The sequence below is a fragment of the Prionailurus bengalensis genome, chromosome B3, assembly GCF_016509475.1.
Source record: "Prionailurus bengalensis isolate Pbe53 chromosome B3, Fcat_Pben_1.1_paternal_pri, whole genome shotgun sequence".
Lineage (NCBI taxonomy): Eukaryota > Metazoa > Chordata > Mammalia > Carnivora > Felidae > Prionailurus > Prionailurus bengalensis.
The window spans coordinates 58,806,457-58,824,505 of record NC_057355.1 but is presented as its reverse complement, the minus strand read 5'-3'; the positions used below and the strand labels follow the sequence as shown (position 1 = coordinate 58,824,505).

Here is an 18,049-nt window from a genome sequence, read left to right as displayed (position 1 = left end):
CTGCTTCTCAGTTGGTTTAAAAGGTGTGAGAGTTTGTTTTTTCTTTCCTTTGCAATGCCCCTATGGCTTTCTTGTTTTTTAATCTTAATGTTTTGCAAGAGGTCTGGTTTCAATTTGATATTCTAGGATCAGGTTGTTAATGGATTTTGCTAAAGTGATTGTTCCTTTTTTTATTTTTAAAAAAAATTTTAAAGTTTATTTATTGAGAGAGAGAGAGACACAGAGACAGAGATAGAGAGAGACATAGAAAGAGAGAGTCAGGCTCTGTGCTGTCAGTGCAGGGCCCAACGTGGGGCTGAAACTCACAAACCTCAAGATCATGAACCTGAGCTGAAATCAAGAGTTGGATGCTTAACTGACTGAGCCACCCAGGCACCACTAAAGTGATTGTTCTGTTAAAAAAAAAATTTTATGTCTTTATTTTATTTTAAGGGAGAGACAGAATGCAAGTGGGGGGAGGGGGCAGAGAGAGAGGGAGACACAATCCGAAGCAGGCTTCAGGCTGTCAGCACAGAGCCTGTCGCGGGGCTCCTACTCATGCATCCTAAGGTCATGACCTGAGTTGAAGTCCGCACCCACGCCCAGCCCACTGGGCCACCCAGGCACCCCCTAAAGTGACTGTTCTTAAGTGATTTCTCGTGGTACCCACTGAACTTTCCCAGGAAATGGTAGAATGTGCTTGCGAAGTGATGACAGAAATCATTTCTGGGCATGTGGTTTATATTTATTTTTAGACTAGTGTGCCCCCTCTAATTTTGCAGTGGCTTTACTGAACTGGCATTTGACTGAGTATAATTTTAAATCAGCTTCCCCTAGTGTATCAGTTTGGGTCCCAATAGGAAACAGATGGAATACTTAAATTCAGATAATTACAGGAGGGTTTATTTACAAAGAGACCATTACAAAGATGTGTGCAAGATGTGGTGGAGCCACAAGAAAGGATAGTGCAAGAACCTGTAAGCAGTGAACTCTTGCTATTCCTAGGCCTGAAGGGACAAGACGTAAGAGAAGTGAGGAGGAAAGTCAGATAAAGAGCTCCTCAATACACTGACTTCAGTCTTTTCATATACTCTGATCTCCTTCTGAGTCACCCTGGTAGAACCCAACTAGCGGAGCTAAAGGGCATAGGAGCCCATTGACAGAGTCAACAGGGTCTGACTAGGGTATAGAGAAAGGTGGAGAGTGGGTCTGGAGAAGTAAACCAAAGGTATCTGACACACACAAGAAGTCTAGGATTAAAATTAAATTAATTCCTTGACACACTTTGTGAATGATGTTCCGGAGACAATGATGCCCTTTTAGGTATACTGACACCTCTAAACAATCCTTTTTACTTACACTTTCTCTATTAAGCATGGAAAGGCAAAAGAGCTCTTGAGATCTTAAAGCAGCCTCTTGAATTGATTCATTTACATGGTGATAAAGATGATTTTTTCTTCTATCAGATTACCTATATCTGATAATATACACTCTTCTCAGTCCAACAGGGTTGGACTCCCTGCCAAAGGGAAATGAGGAGGAAGGGGAGGAGGAGGGAAGAGGGAAAAGAAAGGCTATGTATAGGAAGAGGGAACATCTCAGATGGCAGAGACAGCAGTGGAGAAAGTCATGGAAATCTGTGAACCAAGACCCCTGGGCATTTGAGCTTAGTGACTGGCCCCACCCAGTCCTGGCCAAGCATTTCTGACTCAGCATAATGGCCAATTGGGGCCTTCTTGCTGGGCTCACCTTCTTTGAAATTTCCAAGAGTTTGAGAATTCGAGTTTTTACTTACATGACTTTAGTGTGCTGAGGATACTTAGGAATGGCAGAGACGGGTAAGTGTGGAGGCCAGGTGAGATGCAGCATGGGATGATTATTGAGGGCTCAGATTCTGAAGCCAGGCTGCCTGAGTTTACATTCTGTCTGCTCCTTATAGCTTCCATGACCTTGGGAGAGTTATTTAACTTCTGTATTCTAGTTTCCACATCTGCAAAATGGAAAAGATAACAGTAATCACCTCAAGAATTCTTGGGAGGACTTACTACTTGTAAAGTTCCTACAAAGAGCCCCACATATAGAAAGCACACTGTAAATGTTAAATCACATTTGAATAGCTCTACTTGCTGGGCATCTTCTCTCAGGCCCTGCCCACCAGAGATTCTTGAGGGTGGCAGTGTTTTCCTTCTAGTCTGTCAGTGCATATCTGATTGACTGCTCAGGATTATGGGTTCGTGTGGTTCTTAGGGAGGGAATGGTCAAAGCTGCCTTTCAGAATAGGCCCTTTACTGAATCTCGAAGCTAAACAATCCCTTGTTCCTGAGGAGCAAGGAAGGAGTAAGTCCCAAGAGTCTCTCCTGATGGAACTAGTGTCTACCTGTGTGGTAAGAGATTACTGGGGATACTGCTAGTCCAGGCAGGGTAGGGTTATTCTGACCTGCTGCTCCTTGGCAAGATTTGATCTGGCTTTTTTGCCTCTGCCACAACATTATCAGTCGTCCTCTGGCTGAATAATTGTCCTTATTGAGAAACAGAAAATTCTTTCTCAAGCCAGATAATCTAAGTTCTGGGAATTGATGCAAATGGGATGGAGTAACTTTTGTAACTTAATTTTTGGGTTCTTATCAGGAGGGACCCATAACCTTTCACCAGGGCAAGAAGTTTCTGCAGAACACACGCTGGCTTATTCAGGAAGATCCTGCTGGGCCTGTTTGGGTGAGAATTCATGGGGGCAAGAGACACACTCATTTTAGGAAAGTGACCTTGTGTCAAGACAATTACTAGATAGAAAGCAACTCTATTCACAAATTGATCTAAAGAGCTATTTGATGTATAAATCTTAATTACTTATAAGTGAATCATAATTTATTGAATTGCACTTCCAGGAATAGGTAAAATCTGAGAATCAACTATTTTTTGAAACTTTTATATTTGATAGACTTAAATATTTGAGAGAATCTGGGTTTGTCTCTTTTTTGTTTCTTGAGATCCTAAAGCAGCCTCTTGAATTGATTCAGTTACATGGTGATAAAGATGATTTTTTCTTCTCTCAATTACCTATATCTGATAACCATGCAGGGCATGGTTCTTATAGGCTTTACAAGAGAAGCCTAGTATTTGTTACTTATTTCCTGGTTTATTCATAAGATAAATGATATAAAATATTTGAAAAGGACATAAAACATCTGTTTAAAATATACTGTTGGTGATGTATGGGACTTTGATGACAATGTTAGAGCTGGAGTAGTGAAAAGAAAATTTTTATTTTGGGGTGAGTCAGGGATCCATGAGGTGAGAACTATATGGCTATACTTCCTATTAGTAGCCTTGTTTACATGGTTTTATTCCAGAGGAAAGGTTAAAATGACTGGGATTATACAGTTTTGAGAACAGATGACTTTTTTTTTTTTTAATTTTTTTTTTTTCAACGTTTATTTATTTTTGGGACAGAGAGAGACAGAGCATGAACGGGGGAGGGGCAGAGAGAGAGGGAGACACAGAATCTGAAACAGGCTCCAGGCTCCGAGCCATCAGCCCAGAGCCTGACGCAGGGCTCGAACTCCCGGACCGCGAGATCGTGACCTGGCTGAAGTCGGATGCTTAACCGACTGCGCCACCCAGGCGCCCCAAGAACAGATGACTTTTGAAGAGTCTAGTGGTAGATACTGATCAAATCTACTCCAGGGGACAGAAAGAGGATATCAGATAAATTAGAATAGAGTGAGATTTCACTAGAGGTAAGTGAAAAAATGTAGTATTCAAACTAAGCTGAACTCTCCCTGGGAATCCTCAAGAAGAAAACAGCCATCTACCTGGCCTTGAGAATGACAGCTCAGTCTGACAATTAGGGCTGGGTAGCAAGGTCGTGGGAGGGTTTTTCTTGCTTTATCTCCAACATTCATGACTAGAGCTTCATTTGCCCCCGAGGAGCCCCGTTTGCTAAACCTTACTCTGTACTTTCTTTTATGTTGCTTATTGCCTGGCAGCCTGCCTTGTGGATTTCCAGAGAGCACTGGCCTTGTCTGTCCTTACCTGTTTGGTGCTCTTTTTTTTAATGTTTATTTTATTTATTTATTTATTTATTTATTTATTTATTTATTTATTTATTTTTGAGACACACACACACACACACACACACACACACACAGACCATGAGTGGGGTAAGAGTAGAGACAGAGAGGGAGACACAGAATCCGAAGCAGGCTCCAGGCTCCATGCCGTCAGCACAGAGCCTGATGCAGGGCTTGAACTCACGAACTGCGAGATCATGACCTGAGCCGAAGTCGTACACTTAACTGACTGAGCCACCCAGGCACCCCACCTGTTTGCTGCTCTTCATCCTGGTTCACCACTTTCTGAAAAAGATTCTTTGGTAAAAAACTAACAAGATGTCTAAAGCCCTTTAGAAACTCCTGCCGGAAGCTTTGGATGAAATGATGAGAAAGATAAAAATTTCAGTAGCCCAGTTTCCATAACTTGTCCTGAACTCTGTTCTCTTTCCTTTTTCTTCTTGGACAGTTCCTGAGCTGTCTCTCAACCCCCACCTCTGTACTTACAAACCCAAGGCTCAGGGAGCAAGATAGCAACAAACTTCTGTGCCCTGGACTTTAGTCCAGTTTCTTGTAGCCTCGTGTCTCAACATTGCTAGGGGGCAGAAGGGGTTATGTTTCAGAGAAGAGTTTCAGTCTGTTTATCATCCGGGCTTGTGTCAAAAATGAGAAAAACGATACTTCTTTTCATCAAAGTGATCATAACAAAGAGGCTTGCAGCTGCATTAAGCTATCGAATTGATTTGGTGGTCGTATGTGTCTCCCTTTACTTCCCTGATACTTTTTATGCTTTTTTCCCCTCCTGTCCTCCCAACTTCCTGCACCCACTGGTGTCTTTTACAATTCCTTACAGTTTAAGGAGCAAACTTCCTGTTCAGTGTATGCTGAACTGGATTCTGTAGCAGCCACAGCTCATCTGACTATAGCATGTACATGTCCTCTGGTAACAGGCCTAGGGGGAGAGAGTAACTTTCAGACTCTCTCTCTCAAGTTCCTCTTTTCTGCCTGTTCTCCAAATGGATGCACAGATCATAGGTGTTAAGAATGTTTGCAACAGTGATAATTTGGAGAAACACACTAAGACTACAACCTAAATTTTGTATCCTTGACTTATTTGGCACTGAAGAGATAGAGCTAAAAAGACTGCGTTCATTAGGAGGATGGATTCTGGAAGCCATATTTTATTCACTTTAAGTGCAATGAGTTCACAACATGAACAGCTCTGAAATGAAACTCTGTTGACCTGTGATACCTTTTGTCGTTGTTGTTTCTGAGGCATCTTAATGAGCAACATGCTCTTTTTGTTTTCTTTTCATATGTGACCTCCCTTCTAATTCTCTGTCCTTGTCCAACACTCAGACATGAGGAAACCAGTGTGTGTATTGATCAGACATATCTGGTACATCAAGGGACCATAAGGTAGTTGATCTATGGCTTAGCCTTTGCTCTTGCCCTGGGAGTGGTTGGATATCGGGTGGAGTTCCATTGGAGAACCAAGTATACTTTTCCCCCTTAAAAAATATTTTGATTATTCATTAGAACAATCTTACAGAATAAACCTTTGTATTACTTACTGATACCAAAACTTGAGGAAAAAGAATTCATGTGATTTGTGTCCTAGTTCTGTAAGAGTCGGGGGAGAGAGATGGTAACCAGTAAACTACCAGATGAAAATTCTCAAGATAAGTCTCTGTGTCTGATCTGTTTAATTATTTCACTTACCCTAGGGGTGAACTTCTATTTTTCAATGGTAAAGTTAATTATTTGTTATCCATTCACTAAGTTGGTGACGTAGTCTTGGCATTTCCTCTTCAGGGTGTTTGCAGGAGTCTTCTTGGTTGGCCCTATCCTATGTCTTGCCCTAGACACAGGCCACAGAGCATTTGTGTCTTCCTTTGCAGGAATCTGCATGTTCATCCTTACCCTCTGCCTCCTCCAAACTCCACAGTGCAGAGTTTTGGGTATGCAGGATAAGTATAACAACACATAGCCAAGGACCATGTGTTACTAATTATTGATTGCAAAGGCACAGAACTAAGTTCTTAACAATCTTTGGAATTTGCTTCTGTGACAGTTTTGCTCCTAAGAGAAATTTTAAAGTTCTTAGAGGCCTTGGATCACTTAGTTTCAAACTGTAGGTTCTGATCCATTAGTGAACCTTGATGTCAATTTGTGGATCTAGGCCAGTGTTAAAGAAAGAACAAACAAATAAAAAAAAATAAAGAAGGAAAGAAAGAAAATAGAATACAATAGAGAATCCACATTGCACATAATAATATTAAAGTATTTATTTATGATGCTTTTATTTGTATGTATGTAAGTGTGATATCTACCCTGTAGACAGTTTAAAAAAAAAACATATGGACATATGTGGCTCTTTATATATTACTAACCTGTTTCCCCCTGCTCCCTACTCTATATCACCCCAGATTTACTGTTAATATCTTAGGTTGGTTCCAGAGTACATGTACTCATGTTTAAAACCCCAACCAGGTAATGGACAACTAGGATTCAAGACTCACATTGGAATAATGTTCTAATTGGTTCTAGGTGTCCTGGAGGGCAGTGCTTTGGGCCTGGGTCTTCAACTTGCCTTTGGGATTTTGGTCATCAGAAGTGATCCTCAATTTAATGCACTTCAATGGCTGGGAGACCAGGTTCAGGTATGAGAAATTGAATGTGAGGGTTCTGCTCTTTTATAACCCTAGAGAAAGGAAATTTAGGGGAAGCATGAGCAGGTTGGGCTGTGTCTTGTTAATGATGGCAGTGGGAGATCTGGTGGGAAAGTAAAAAGTACACTGGGGTACAACTAACCATATCCATAAAAGGAACTGAACAGCTGAGTCCTATGTCATTAAATGAGCAGCTCATAAGGACATAGCCCTCCCTCCACGAGGGAGACCAACCTTAGTAGCGGCAGTAGGTCCTAATCATGCATGAGGCCAATCCCCTCTCCCTTGCGTCCTTCCTGGCTTCACTTTTGTTTACTCTTTCTTTTTTTCTTTCAAATTTTCCTGAACTATACTGTGGCTGGCTCCAATTTTGATACGTCAGTGAAGAATATCATTGCTTTTCAGCTCGTATCAATTTTCATGGGGAGGAATGAGAGTGTCAGTGTTGGGGGAGGTGTAGAGGATGAAAATGTGAGTCCAAGAGAGGAGCCAGTATATATGTCAGTTTGACTCTAAGAAGAGAATTTGATCCCATCAGTAAAGGAAACAGCATCAATCTCTTGCCCATTGATTATTATATTTGGAAATTGGAATTAAATAGGGATTGGGGAGGAAGGCTCAGAAGACCCCTTGTGGCTTAGTACTGATGGGATAATAGATTTGTAGTACATTTAAATGTATTCCTGAAATAGCCTGTGTTTAAATAGCCTGGGTGGCGCAGTCGGTTAAGCGTCCGACTTCAGCCAGGTCACGATCTCGCGGTCCGTGAGTTCGAGCCCCGCGTCAGGCTCTGGGCTGATGGCTCAGAGCCTGGAGTCTGTTTCCGATTCTGTGTCTCCCTCTCTCTCTGCCCCTCCCCCGTTCATGCTCTGTCTCTCTCTGTCCCAAAAATAAACGTTGAAAAAAAAATTTTAAAAAAATAAATATCCACTGAGTACCTACACTGTATCAGCTATCCTTGGGATGCTAAGAGCTTAATTCAGAGGCCTGCAATGAAGTTCACTTATGGTATACATGAACACATTCAGTGTAACATCTCACCAGATGCCCTGTCATTCTTATTATGGACCTTACCAATCATCCCTTTCTTTGGATGCATGATGCCCATTCTCTACTACCTGGGTGTTACAGAAGGTGAGTCATCTCCTATACCACTGAGGAGGTGGGCTTTCATCTTGTGATCTGTCAAGAGGCAAAGGAATGACACTTTTTGGGGCACCTGGGTGGCTCAGTTAATTAAGACTCCAACTTCGGCTCAGGTCATGATCTCATGGTTTGTGGGTTTGAGCCCCACGTCGGGCTCTGTGCTGACAGCTTGGAGCCTGGAGCCTGTGTCGAATTCTGTGTCTCCCTCTCTTTTTGCCCCTCCCCCACTTGTTATCTGTCCCTCTCTCTCAAAAATAAACAAACATTAAAAAAAACTTAAAAAAAAAGAAATGACACTTTTGACACTTATTCTGGAAAAATGCTCATATGTAGGATGTAGAGTGGTAAACCCAATGTGAAGAGGCAAACCCTTTCAAGCATACCTGATTTCAGATGGTCAGGTCCAGGCCCTATGTAGGCTGAGGGTCAGAGCAGGGACAGAAAATAGGCTGGACTACTATTTCATAATTAATTTATTTTAATCTACTTGTTCTGGAAGCCAAGAGTCCTGAGTTCTGGTCCAGACTCTGTTTGTAACTTGGTTTGTGGTCTTAGGCTTGTCACTCTACTTCTCTAGACCTTAGTTTCCTTACCAATAAAATGGAGGAGGGGTTTTGCTGGAGACTCTCTAACATTCCTGCTAATGTTAATGCTTGAGGTCTTTATATCCCTTTAGGTCACCTGGTTTTTGCAAATCACCATGAGTACCACTTGTCACAGATACCCTGGCTGTGGCAGGAAACATCTTTGAGGGGTTGGTAAGCACTCGAAGGCATTTTGATCTTCTTTTCTTTGGGGAACACAAAGTGGAGCAGAAAACAGATTAAGAGAAAGTATGCTTTCTGGTAAGTCAAATATATGAGGACTGTATGGGCAGCCAATCACTGATAAAAGAAAACTCAGAAGCTCCAAGGGAACTCTGCTCATTGCTTTCACACTTCATGCCTTCATACTTCAAACTTATCTGGGCACCCTTATTCTGGATATCCTTAACCACTGACCCATCTTTTTACACAGGAATGCATGGAAATGTCCTGGTCCAACTTTTCTCCTTCTTTGGGAAATATGACGGATATTTGCCCTATATTCTGGTTTCTCTCTGAGACCCTTGTTTTCCAGTATCTCTAATGAGGCAATAGCTTACCTTGCTCAGGGCTAACATGAAAGCTCTCTCCCGTAATACTTATTTGATACATTTGTCTCTATGGAGTAGGTGCTCAGCATATGCTATTGACTGCTCACCTCAATGCCTGGGATGATAGCTTGTCAAATTGGCATGAAGTTAGTATTGAGGTCTTTGTCTCCCAAAGCTTAGGCTAATTAACTGTTTCTGAAATGTTCTTAGGGTACTTCTGCACACTTCTACCATAGCACTTCACATTTTGCTGCAATTATGCATTATCAGCTTAGTTTCTTCTGCTAGACTCTTAACAGCAGGAACTTTGCCTTAGTCATATTAATATCCCTATTATCTTGTACAGCAGTAGGCATATAGTTAGGTCTTCATACTTTCACAACATTTTCACAACCTTTTTAAATTGAAGTATAATTGACACACAGTGTTACAACAAACATGGTTTCTTTTGATTCTTTCATCAACACCGGGCTCTAATAATCTATTTGCAATTCATTTAATAAGTACTTTTTAAGCAGCTAATATGTACTCCATAAGGTCATTCGTTAAGTATATGGCTTTAGACACTGAGAGCATACACAAGAAAGATACCATTTCCTTTCTATAGCTTTTTAAAATTTAAATTGATGAGACAAACTCATGTGAAAACATGAGAACAATGCCAGCCAGGATATGAGTAGGTGCCAGAGACAGACACTGGGAAGGTCTGACAGCAGAGCTGAGTGCTGAAAGGGCACTCACACTGGAGGGATGTGTCCCGGGGTATGGGGTGGGCACTCTGGGGCTGGGGAGCCACACCCTCCTGAATCTGACACAGCTCTCCTTGTTTAATGACAGAGGCACCCCTGCTCATCTGCTATGTCTTGCAGACACGATGCCCTCTGAAATCCATGCAGTGATGACTGGGAGGTTTGCCACCATTTTGGGCATTGTGTTGGGATCCTCCAAATCCTTCGGAGCAGGCATAGTCTGATGACACCCTGCTGAGCTTTAGTCTGGGTTCTACAGATACTGATTCCCAAGTTTGGCCTTACTGATTGATGCATCATCCTTGCTTGATTTCTGCCTCTATGATGGTTGCTCCTTCTGCTCTTGCCTTGTCAAACTGATAACTTGGATGAGTCCAAGTTCAAGAATATGAAGGGGGTAAAATCACCCTGTGCATGAGTCCAATGAAGCGTATAATTTGAGGGGGTGGTGAGGTCAAGTGCAGGGTCAGGAGTGGTGTGACGGCAGAGGCTTCAAGTCTCTTGGAGAAGTAATAAAATGATTACATATCCCCTCTTGTCTATCTCTGCCTCTAGCTAACCATGTTGATTTTCCTCTTTTATTTAATCCTTCCACCAGCCTCTATCTTCTACATGCCATTATCCTCTATCCTTGATGTCAGTATAATTTCATGGCAATTAAGTCAGATATTGTTTCACTGTGATTGCCACCAAACCCCCTTCACCTCTTAAGCTGGTCTTGCCTCTCTTCCTGTGTTCCTGGACTGCAGGGACCATGGAATTTCTCTTCTCTGAGGGGCTGAGACTACTCTAGACACCATATTCTTCCCTTAGGCCCAATAACCACAGGAAGGAGAAGAATGTCCTGGAAGCTCTCAGTAATGAACCATGGATGCCATAGACCATTTTGGTAATGTAGCAGCTATTCTCATTGCCTTTTATGGGTGTGTTGTCCTACATCAATGTTGCCCTCTCCTGACTAGGAGAATTGGTAGACATTCAGAAACTCCCTTTCCAGATAAAGGGTTACATTTGTTGGGCTATCCCTCTAGTTGTGGTTAAGTAGTGCTTTGAACTGTACATACCCTGCCCCTTAGTGAGCTAAGAGAGAACATGGATAGGAGAAGGGTGGAGGAGACAGAGTCAAGGCTCCAGAGAGAGTCCTTGGCTCCAGGACTCCTTTTCCTTGGATATCTCTTTCTTTCACCTGGGTCAACTGCTCCTACATACTAAAGCCCATTGTTTTCATGATGGGTGTAGAGTGGGGCAGACTATTCTGTGAGTATGATGGTGGAGATCAAGTTCTTCACAAATGAGTTGGTGGCTTGTCAGCAACTGTCTCAATATAAGAACAAACATCTTGGGACGCCTGGGTGGCGCAGTCGGTTAAGCGCCCGACTTCAGCCAGGTCACGATCTCGTGGTCCATGAGTTTGAGCCCCGCGTCAGGCTCTGGGCTGATGGCTCAGAGCCTGGAGCCTGTTTCCGATTCTGTGTCTCCCTCTCTCTCTGCCCCTCCCCCGTTCATGCTCTGCCTCTCTCTGTCCCAAAAATAAATAAATGTTGAAAAAAAAATCTTTAAAAAAAAAGAACAAACATCTTTCTGCAGAAGAGTGGATTGGGGGAGAGAAACAGTGGATTTCTGTAAGTGAGAATCCTGAAAAGCACAAATAGTCTGTGGGCAGAAAGAACATGTTAAAAGCTTGTTTCATACCTGCAGATCCCTTCCCAGTGTCCCAGCCCTAACCAGAAAGCAAGAATAACTTTACATTTAGCTCCAATACCCAAGCTTCCCTGAGGTCTTCTTCCAACACTGTCTGACCCAGCCTCTCTCTGTAATGTAATTAATTGTTGGGTCTTCACAGTCGGGGCAGTCCAGGGTGGACACTGATGGTCTAAGGTCCCTTCTTCATTTATAAGTTTAAGTTGCCATAAATTGATCTCCTTTTCTCTCTCTCCCTCTGTCTTTCCCTTCTTGATTGTTATCATTCCTAGGCCTTCTCCTTATTCACAGGCTTCAACCAGAAGAGTGTTGGGCAAAGAGGCCCATGGTCGTTTCCATGTAATTATCCCTGTAACAACTCAGGAACTGATTATTTTCTGAGCATCCTTTCCACATTCTTTAGGGTAATGTGGACTAGATTGGGGTTCTAAGTACTCTGGAACTTTTATCCTGATTATATGGGTGCACACAAGGGACTGAGTTTATTTACTTATTTATTTTTATTTCCCTAAGTGACAGCTGAAATCATTATATTTTCACACTGTGGATTTGCTAATCTCAGTTCCATAGGAATCATACTGGGAGGGTTGAATGAGTTAATTCATTTTCCCAACTACCCAATAAGCCAACCAGATCCCAGTGGGCACTACTGGTACTTCAGTACAACTTGAGACCAGATAGAGAAGCTGATGTGAAATGGGCCCTCTCAGGCAGCAGTTAATTTGGAGTTAAGGCAACCATGATACTGGGCTATGCATGGATCCCATCTGGATTTACAATGTTAATTTTTGTTACTTTTTTCCCTTTTGACTGGAGGTCCAAAAGACCAATTTTATTTTTATTTTTTTCTATGAGGAAGATTGTAATGATACATTTTTCTTTTGCCATTAAATGGGCATAGTGGATATATAAGTAAAGATATTTGGGGTTCTATTCAGTAGCAAAAGTCCCTTTGGAAATTATGGTACTCACCAGCTACCTTCATAGAAATAGAAGTTGCACAAGGAATCAAAATACAAATAAAAACAGTGCACACATAAGGCAGATAGACAGGAAGTCCAAGTGGTATGAAGCGTTGGATTAAAAGCTACAGGTCATCAGGTGTAGGAGGTGTAAGTATGTAAAGCAGGCACAGATACAGTTAGACTACTGAAGATATTGCTGAATGTGGGTGATGATTGCCAGAAAATGATATGAGGAAAGTGGAATTGTCTCTGAGGGTAGCAGCAGGGAGAATGACTAGCATTCTAAGAGTTTAGAAGTTCCAGGTTAGAAATAATGTATAAAAAGAAATACACTTCAGTGTGTCCATTTTTTATGGCACTCATATTCTGGAATAGAACCATTACATTGATTTATTTGGTAGCTGATTGAACAACTTAAAAGTGAAACAATTTCATTTCAGTTTATCTTTTCCTTTCTGTTAAACAACTGGCTGTATTCTAATCCTGATGCCTGGTTACTGTCTGACTGCAATTGCCATCCAGTAGTGGGAAATGCATCATGTGGCTGAGGTTTAGGTGAATGTTGCCTTCCTTATGCCTCTGGCTCAAAGCAGTCCATCTAATTCTGGTCCTGGCTTAAGAATGCAGATCTCATCTAGTGAACACCCAAGGATCTGTGCCTGCCTGCAGCAATGAAGAGCTTTGCTTGATCCATATACATCTTAGGAATGTTCACAGAAGCAATGAAGTTAGGGTCATATAAAAATCCTTGACCTAGGGAATTTCTGAGTTAGTGACCCATCAGGATTAATGTATAAAACACACTTGTTGGGGTACCATTGGCTGGCTTCTGGTGGTCGGTGGTAGGGATCGTATTCATCTGCTGTGTTTGTTCCTCTGCATTCTTCTAGGTGGGTGCTCACTGGGTATACCTGATTGCTTGGTGGGGAAGAGATCAAGTTATTGTGTTTTGTTGTCTATAGCATCAATGGTACTCCACCAGAAGAGTGACTTGTTTCCAAGGTTGAGGTCAGTGCCCTCTTCACAGGGGCCTATGTATCCTTTATCGCTGCCTGTGTGGCAAGTAGGCACCTCAGCTTAGTCTCTTGGCAGAAATCCCTTACCTAGATCCTAAAAAAAAATCTCTCTGAGAATATTGATTTAACCATCCATCTCAAAGATGCATAGAAAAGGCATCTAAACAACATTCTCAATTCACACCCAAGAATTAACAGCCTTAAGGAATATGTGTAAAATCTTTTTCTTAGTAATTCTGTCTTCCTTATGTAGGAATCTTCTATGTCCCCAGGGAGCTGAAACTGACTGTGTCTCCCTCCTAAACACAGGTTTCACCAGTAGCACCTACAAGGCCTATGTGTGCTGCAGAAACCTCTTTCGGAGTTGAGTGAGCACCAGGATTCCTGCTCCCTTCTCTTGTACTCTATTCTCCACTCAGGAATTTTCTGGGAGTGGGGAGAAATAAGGTCTCGATAATCATGTGGATGCTAATATAGTATATAAAAAGAGATTGGTATATGTGGTAGTCTAGATTTGTGTCCCTTTCTCTCATTAGGTGCATCCTCAGTAGTAGCTCTAGTATGCATAAGTGACAGATTTTACCTGTATTGGTAGGGTACTGAGAAGTGGAGGGCCAGAGGAAGAAGTAAGGAAGGGTGGTTTCCCTGAGAAGAAGGTACTGTATTTATGTGACTGGAATATAGATAGGTTGTAGGTAAAAATTTGGCAGTGCTTGGGATTCTCTCTCTCCTCTCTCTCTGTCTCTCTCTCTCTCTCTATCCCTGCCTCACTCACATGCATGCTCTCTCTCTCTCTCAAAATAAATAAGTAAACTTAAAAAAAAAGAAAAAGAAAAACCATCAATTCATAAAGGAAGAGAGAAAGAGAGGAAGAAGGAAATAAAGAAACTACTATAGAGCCAGAAAACAACAAATTTTCAATAGTAAGTCCATACCTACCAATAATTACTTTAGATGTAAGTGGACTAAGTTTTCTAATCAAAAGAGATAGAGTAGCTGAATGGATTAAAAAGAAAAAAAAAGACCTAACTATATGCTATCTCTAAGAGACTCACTTCAGCTTCAAAGACATACAGACTGAAGGTGAAGGGATGGGAAAAAATATTCCATGAAAACGGAAACTGAAAGAAAGCAGAGGTAGCTATACTTACAATAGACAAATAGACTTTAAGCCAAAAACTGTAACAAGAGACATTATATAATGATAAAAGGGTCAATTCATTAAGCAGCTATAATAATCATAAATATTTATGCACTTAACATAGAGCACCTAAAGATATAAGACCAATACTAACAGATCTGAAGAGAGAAACAGCAATACAATAATAGTAGTGGACTTCAGTACTCTACTTTCAACAATGGATAGATCATCCAGACAGAAAATCCACCAGGGAATTTAAACTACATGTTAGACTAGATGGACCTAACAGACATTTACAGAACAGTCCACCCAACAGCAGCAGAATGCATGTTCTTCTCAGTTATACAGGGAGATTATCTCATAGATCATATGTGAGGTCACAAATCAAATCGTAATAAATTAAAGAAGGTTGAAATCATATCAAGCATTTTTTTCCGACCACAATGCTATGAAACTAGAAATCAAGAACAAGGAAAAAAACTGGTAAACTGCCCAGTATGTGGAGATTAAACAACATACTCCTGAATAGTGGGTCAAAACAAAAAAATCAAAAAAGAAATTAAAATATCTTGACTCATAACAAGGAAACAAAATTGTAGCTATGTGAGATGATGGATGTTAACTAAACTTAATCATGGTAATCATTTCACAATATATACATACATCAAAGTATTATGTTGCATACCTTATATCTATACGTGTTATATGTTAATTATATTTAAGTAAAATGGGCGAAGATTTGAGAAAACTATTGAGACAAATGAAAATGGAAACACCGCACACCAAAATTTAGGAGATGGAGTAAGAGCAGTTCTAAGAAGAAAGTTTATAGCTTTTATACATTAATAAAGTTTATACATTAAAGTTTATACATTACTAAAAAGGAAAGATCTCAAAATAAACATATTTAACACTTCAAGGAACTAGAAAAGAAGAACAAACTAAGCTCAAAGGAAAGAACAAAATCAGAACAGAAATAAATGAAATGGAGGCAAAAGAGACAATAGAAATGATCAGTGAAACTAAGAGCTGGATTTTTAAAAAAAAAAGATGAACAAAATGGACAAAATTTCAGCTAAGAAAGAGAGAGGGAAGACTCAAAATCAGAAATAAAAGAGGAGATATCACACCTGATAACACAGAAATACTAAGGATCATAACAAACTGCTACAAACAATTATACTCCAACATACTAGATAACCTAGAAGAAGTGGACACATTTCTAGAAACATACAACCTACCACGACTGAGTCAGGAGGAAACAGAAATTCTAAAAAGATTGATTACTAGGAAGGAGATTGAATTGGTAATCAGAATCCTCCCAACAAATAAAAGCCCAGGATCAGATGGGTTCACTGGTGATTTCTATCAAACAGTTAAAAAAGATTTAATACCCATCTTCTCAAATGCTTCCAAAAAACATAAGAGGAGTGAACACTTCCAAACTCATTTTATGAGGCCAGCATTATCCTGATACTGAAGCCAGACAAGGACACCACAAGAAAAGAAAGTTATAGGCTAATATTCCTGATGAATATAGATGCAAAATTTCCCAACAAAATATTAGCAAACCAAATTCAACAGGACATTAAAAGGATCATTCACATAAAGTGGGATATATTTCTGGGCTGCAAGGATAGTTCAACATACACAAATCAATAAATGTGATATACCAGTTTAACAAAATGAAGGATAAAAATCATATCATCTCAATAGATGCAGAAAAAGCACTGAACAAATTCAGTATCCTTTCATGATAAAAACTCCCAACAAATTGGGACAAATGGAATGTACCTCAACATAATAAAAGCCATATATGACAAACCAACAACTAACATCATACTCAACAGTGAAAAGCTGAACACTTTTCCTCTAAGATGAGGAATATGATAAGGATTCCCACCTTCATCACTTTCATTCAACACAGTACTGTAAGTCAGGGCCAGAGCAATTAGGCAAGGGAAAAAAAACACCTAAATCAGAAAAGAAGTAAAATTATCTCTACTTGTAGAAATGACATGATCTTATGTATAGAAAACCCTAAAGACTCCACCAAAAAACTGTTAAGACCTAATGAATGAATTTAGTAAGTTTAGGATATAAAATCAATATATAAAAATCAGTTGTTTTTCTATACACTAATAATGAACTATCGGAAAAAGAAATGGGATTGTAAAATCCCATCTACAAAAATAAAAAAAAATCCCATTTACAAAGGCATCAATAATAAAATACTTAGGAAAAAATTTAACCAAGGAGATGAAAGATCAGTACACTAAGAACTATAAAACACTGATGAAAGAAATTAAAGAAGACATAAATGGAAAGATGCTCTGTGTTCATGGATTAGCAGCATTAATATTGTTGAAATGTCCATACCACCCAAAGTGATCTACAAATTAATGAAATCCCTATTAAAATTCCACTGGCATTTCTTTTTCATGGAGAAAAAATCCTAAAATTCATGTGGAACCACAAAAGATCCTAACTGGCCAACACAATCTTGAGAAAAAACAAAGCTGGAGGCACCACACTTCCTGATTTCAAACTATATTACAAATCTATAGTAATCACTATAGTGATTCTCATAAAAACAAACACATAGATTAATGGAACAGAATAGATAGCCCAGAAATATAAACCCATGCATGAATGGTCAATTCATTTTTGACAAAGGAGCGAAGAACATACAATGGGGAAAGGATGGTCTCTTCAATAAATGGTGCCAGAAAAACTGTATATCCACATGCAAAAGAATGAAACTGAATTCCTATCTTACATCATAGACAAAAATCAACTCAAAATGGATTAAAGAATTGAACATGAGACCTGAAACCTTAAAATTCTCAGAAAAAAACATAGTGGGTTAAGCTCCTTGACATTGATCTTGGCAACGAGTTTTTTGATATGATGCCAAAAGCACCAACAACAAAAGCAAAAATAAGCAAGTGGGACTACATAAAATTAAAAAGCTTCTGCATAACAAAGGAGAACTATCAACAAAATGAAAAGTCAACGGAGAAAATATTTGCAAGCAATACAATTCAATAGTAAAAAACCATAATCCAATTAAAAAATGGGCAAAGGAATAGACATTTTTTCTAAAGAAGACATACCAACAGGTACATGAAAAGGTGCTCAACATCACTAATTAGCAGGAAAATTCAACTCAAAACCACAATGAGATATCACCTTATACCTGCTGGGATGGCTATTATCAAAAAGACAAGAGGTAACAAATGCTGGCAAGGATGTGGAGAAAAGGAAACCCTCATACCCTATTGATGGTAATGTAAAATGGTACAGCCTCTATGGAAAAGAGTATGGAGGTTGCTGAAGAAATTAAAAATAGAATTACCATATGATCCAGCAATCCCACTTCTGGGTGTACATCTAAAAGGGAATGAAATCACTATCTGTACTCCCACGTTCATTGCAGCATTATTCACGGTAGCCATGGTATGCAAATAACATATATGTCCACTGACTGATGAAT

General features: G+C 40.0%; 1 protein-coding gene across 1 annotated transcript; it reads left to right on the top strand.

Moving 5' to 3' along the window:
- The first annotated feature begins 9,855 nt into the window (after positions 1 to 9,855).
- Positions 9,856 to 13,503, top strand: SLC28A2 (solute carrier family 28 member 2). Its single transcript, XM_043554515.1, is given in 12 exon segments — positions 9,856 to 9,943; positions 9,990 to 10,086; positions 10,088 to 10,148; positions 10,563 to 10,590; positions 10,593 to 10,645; positions 10,647 to 10,726; positions 10,920 to 10,982; positions 10,984 to 11,087; positions 11,318 to 11,356; positions 11,945 to 12,022; positions 13,359 to 13,390; positions 13,393 to 13,503. Coding segments are annotated over 12 exon segments (834 nt in total).
- Positions 13,504 to 18,049: the final 4,546 nt, after the last annotated feature.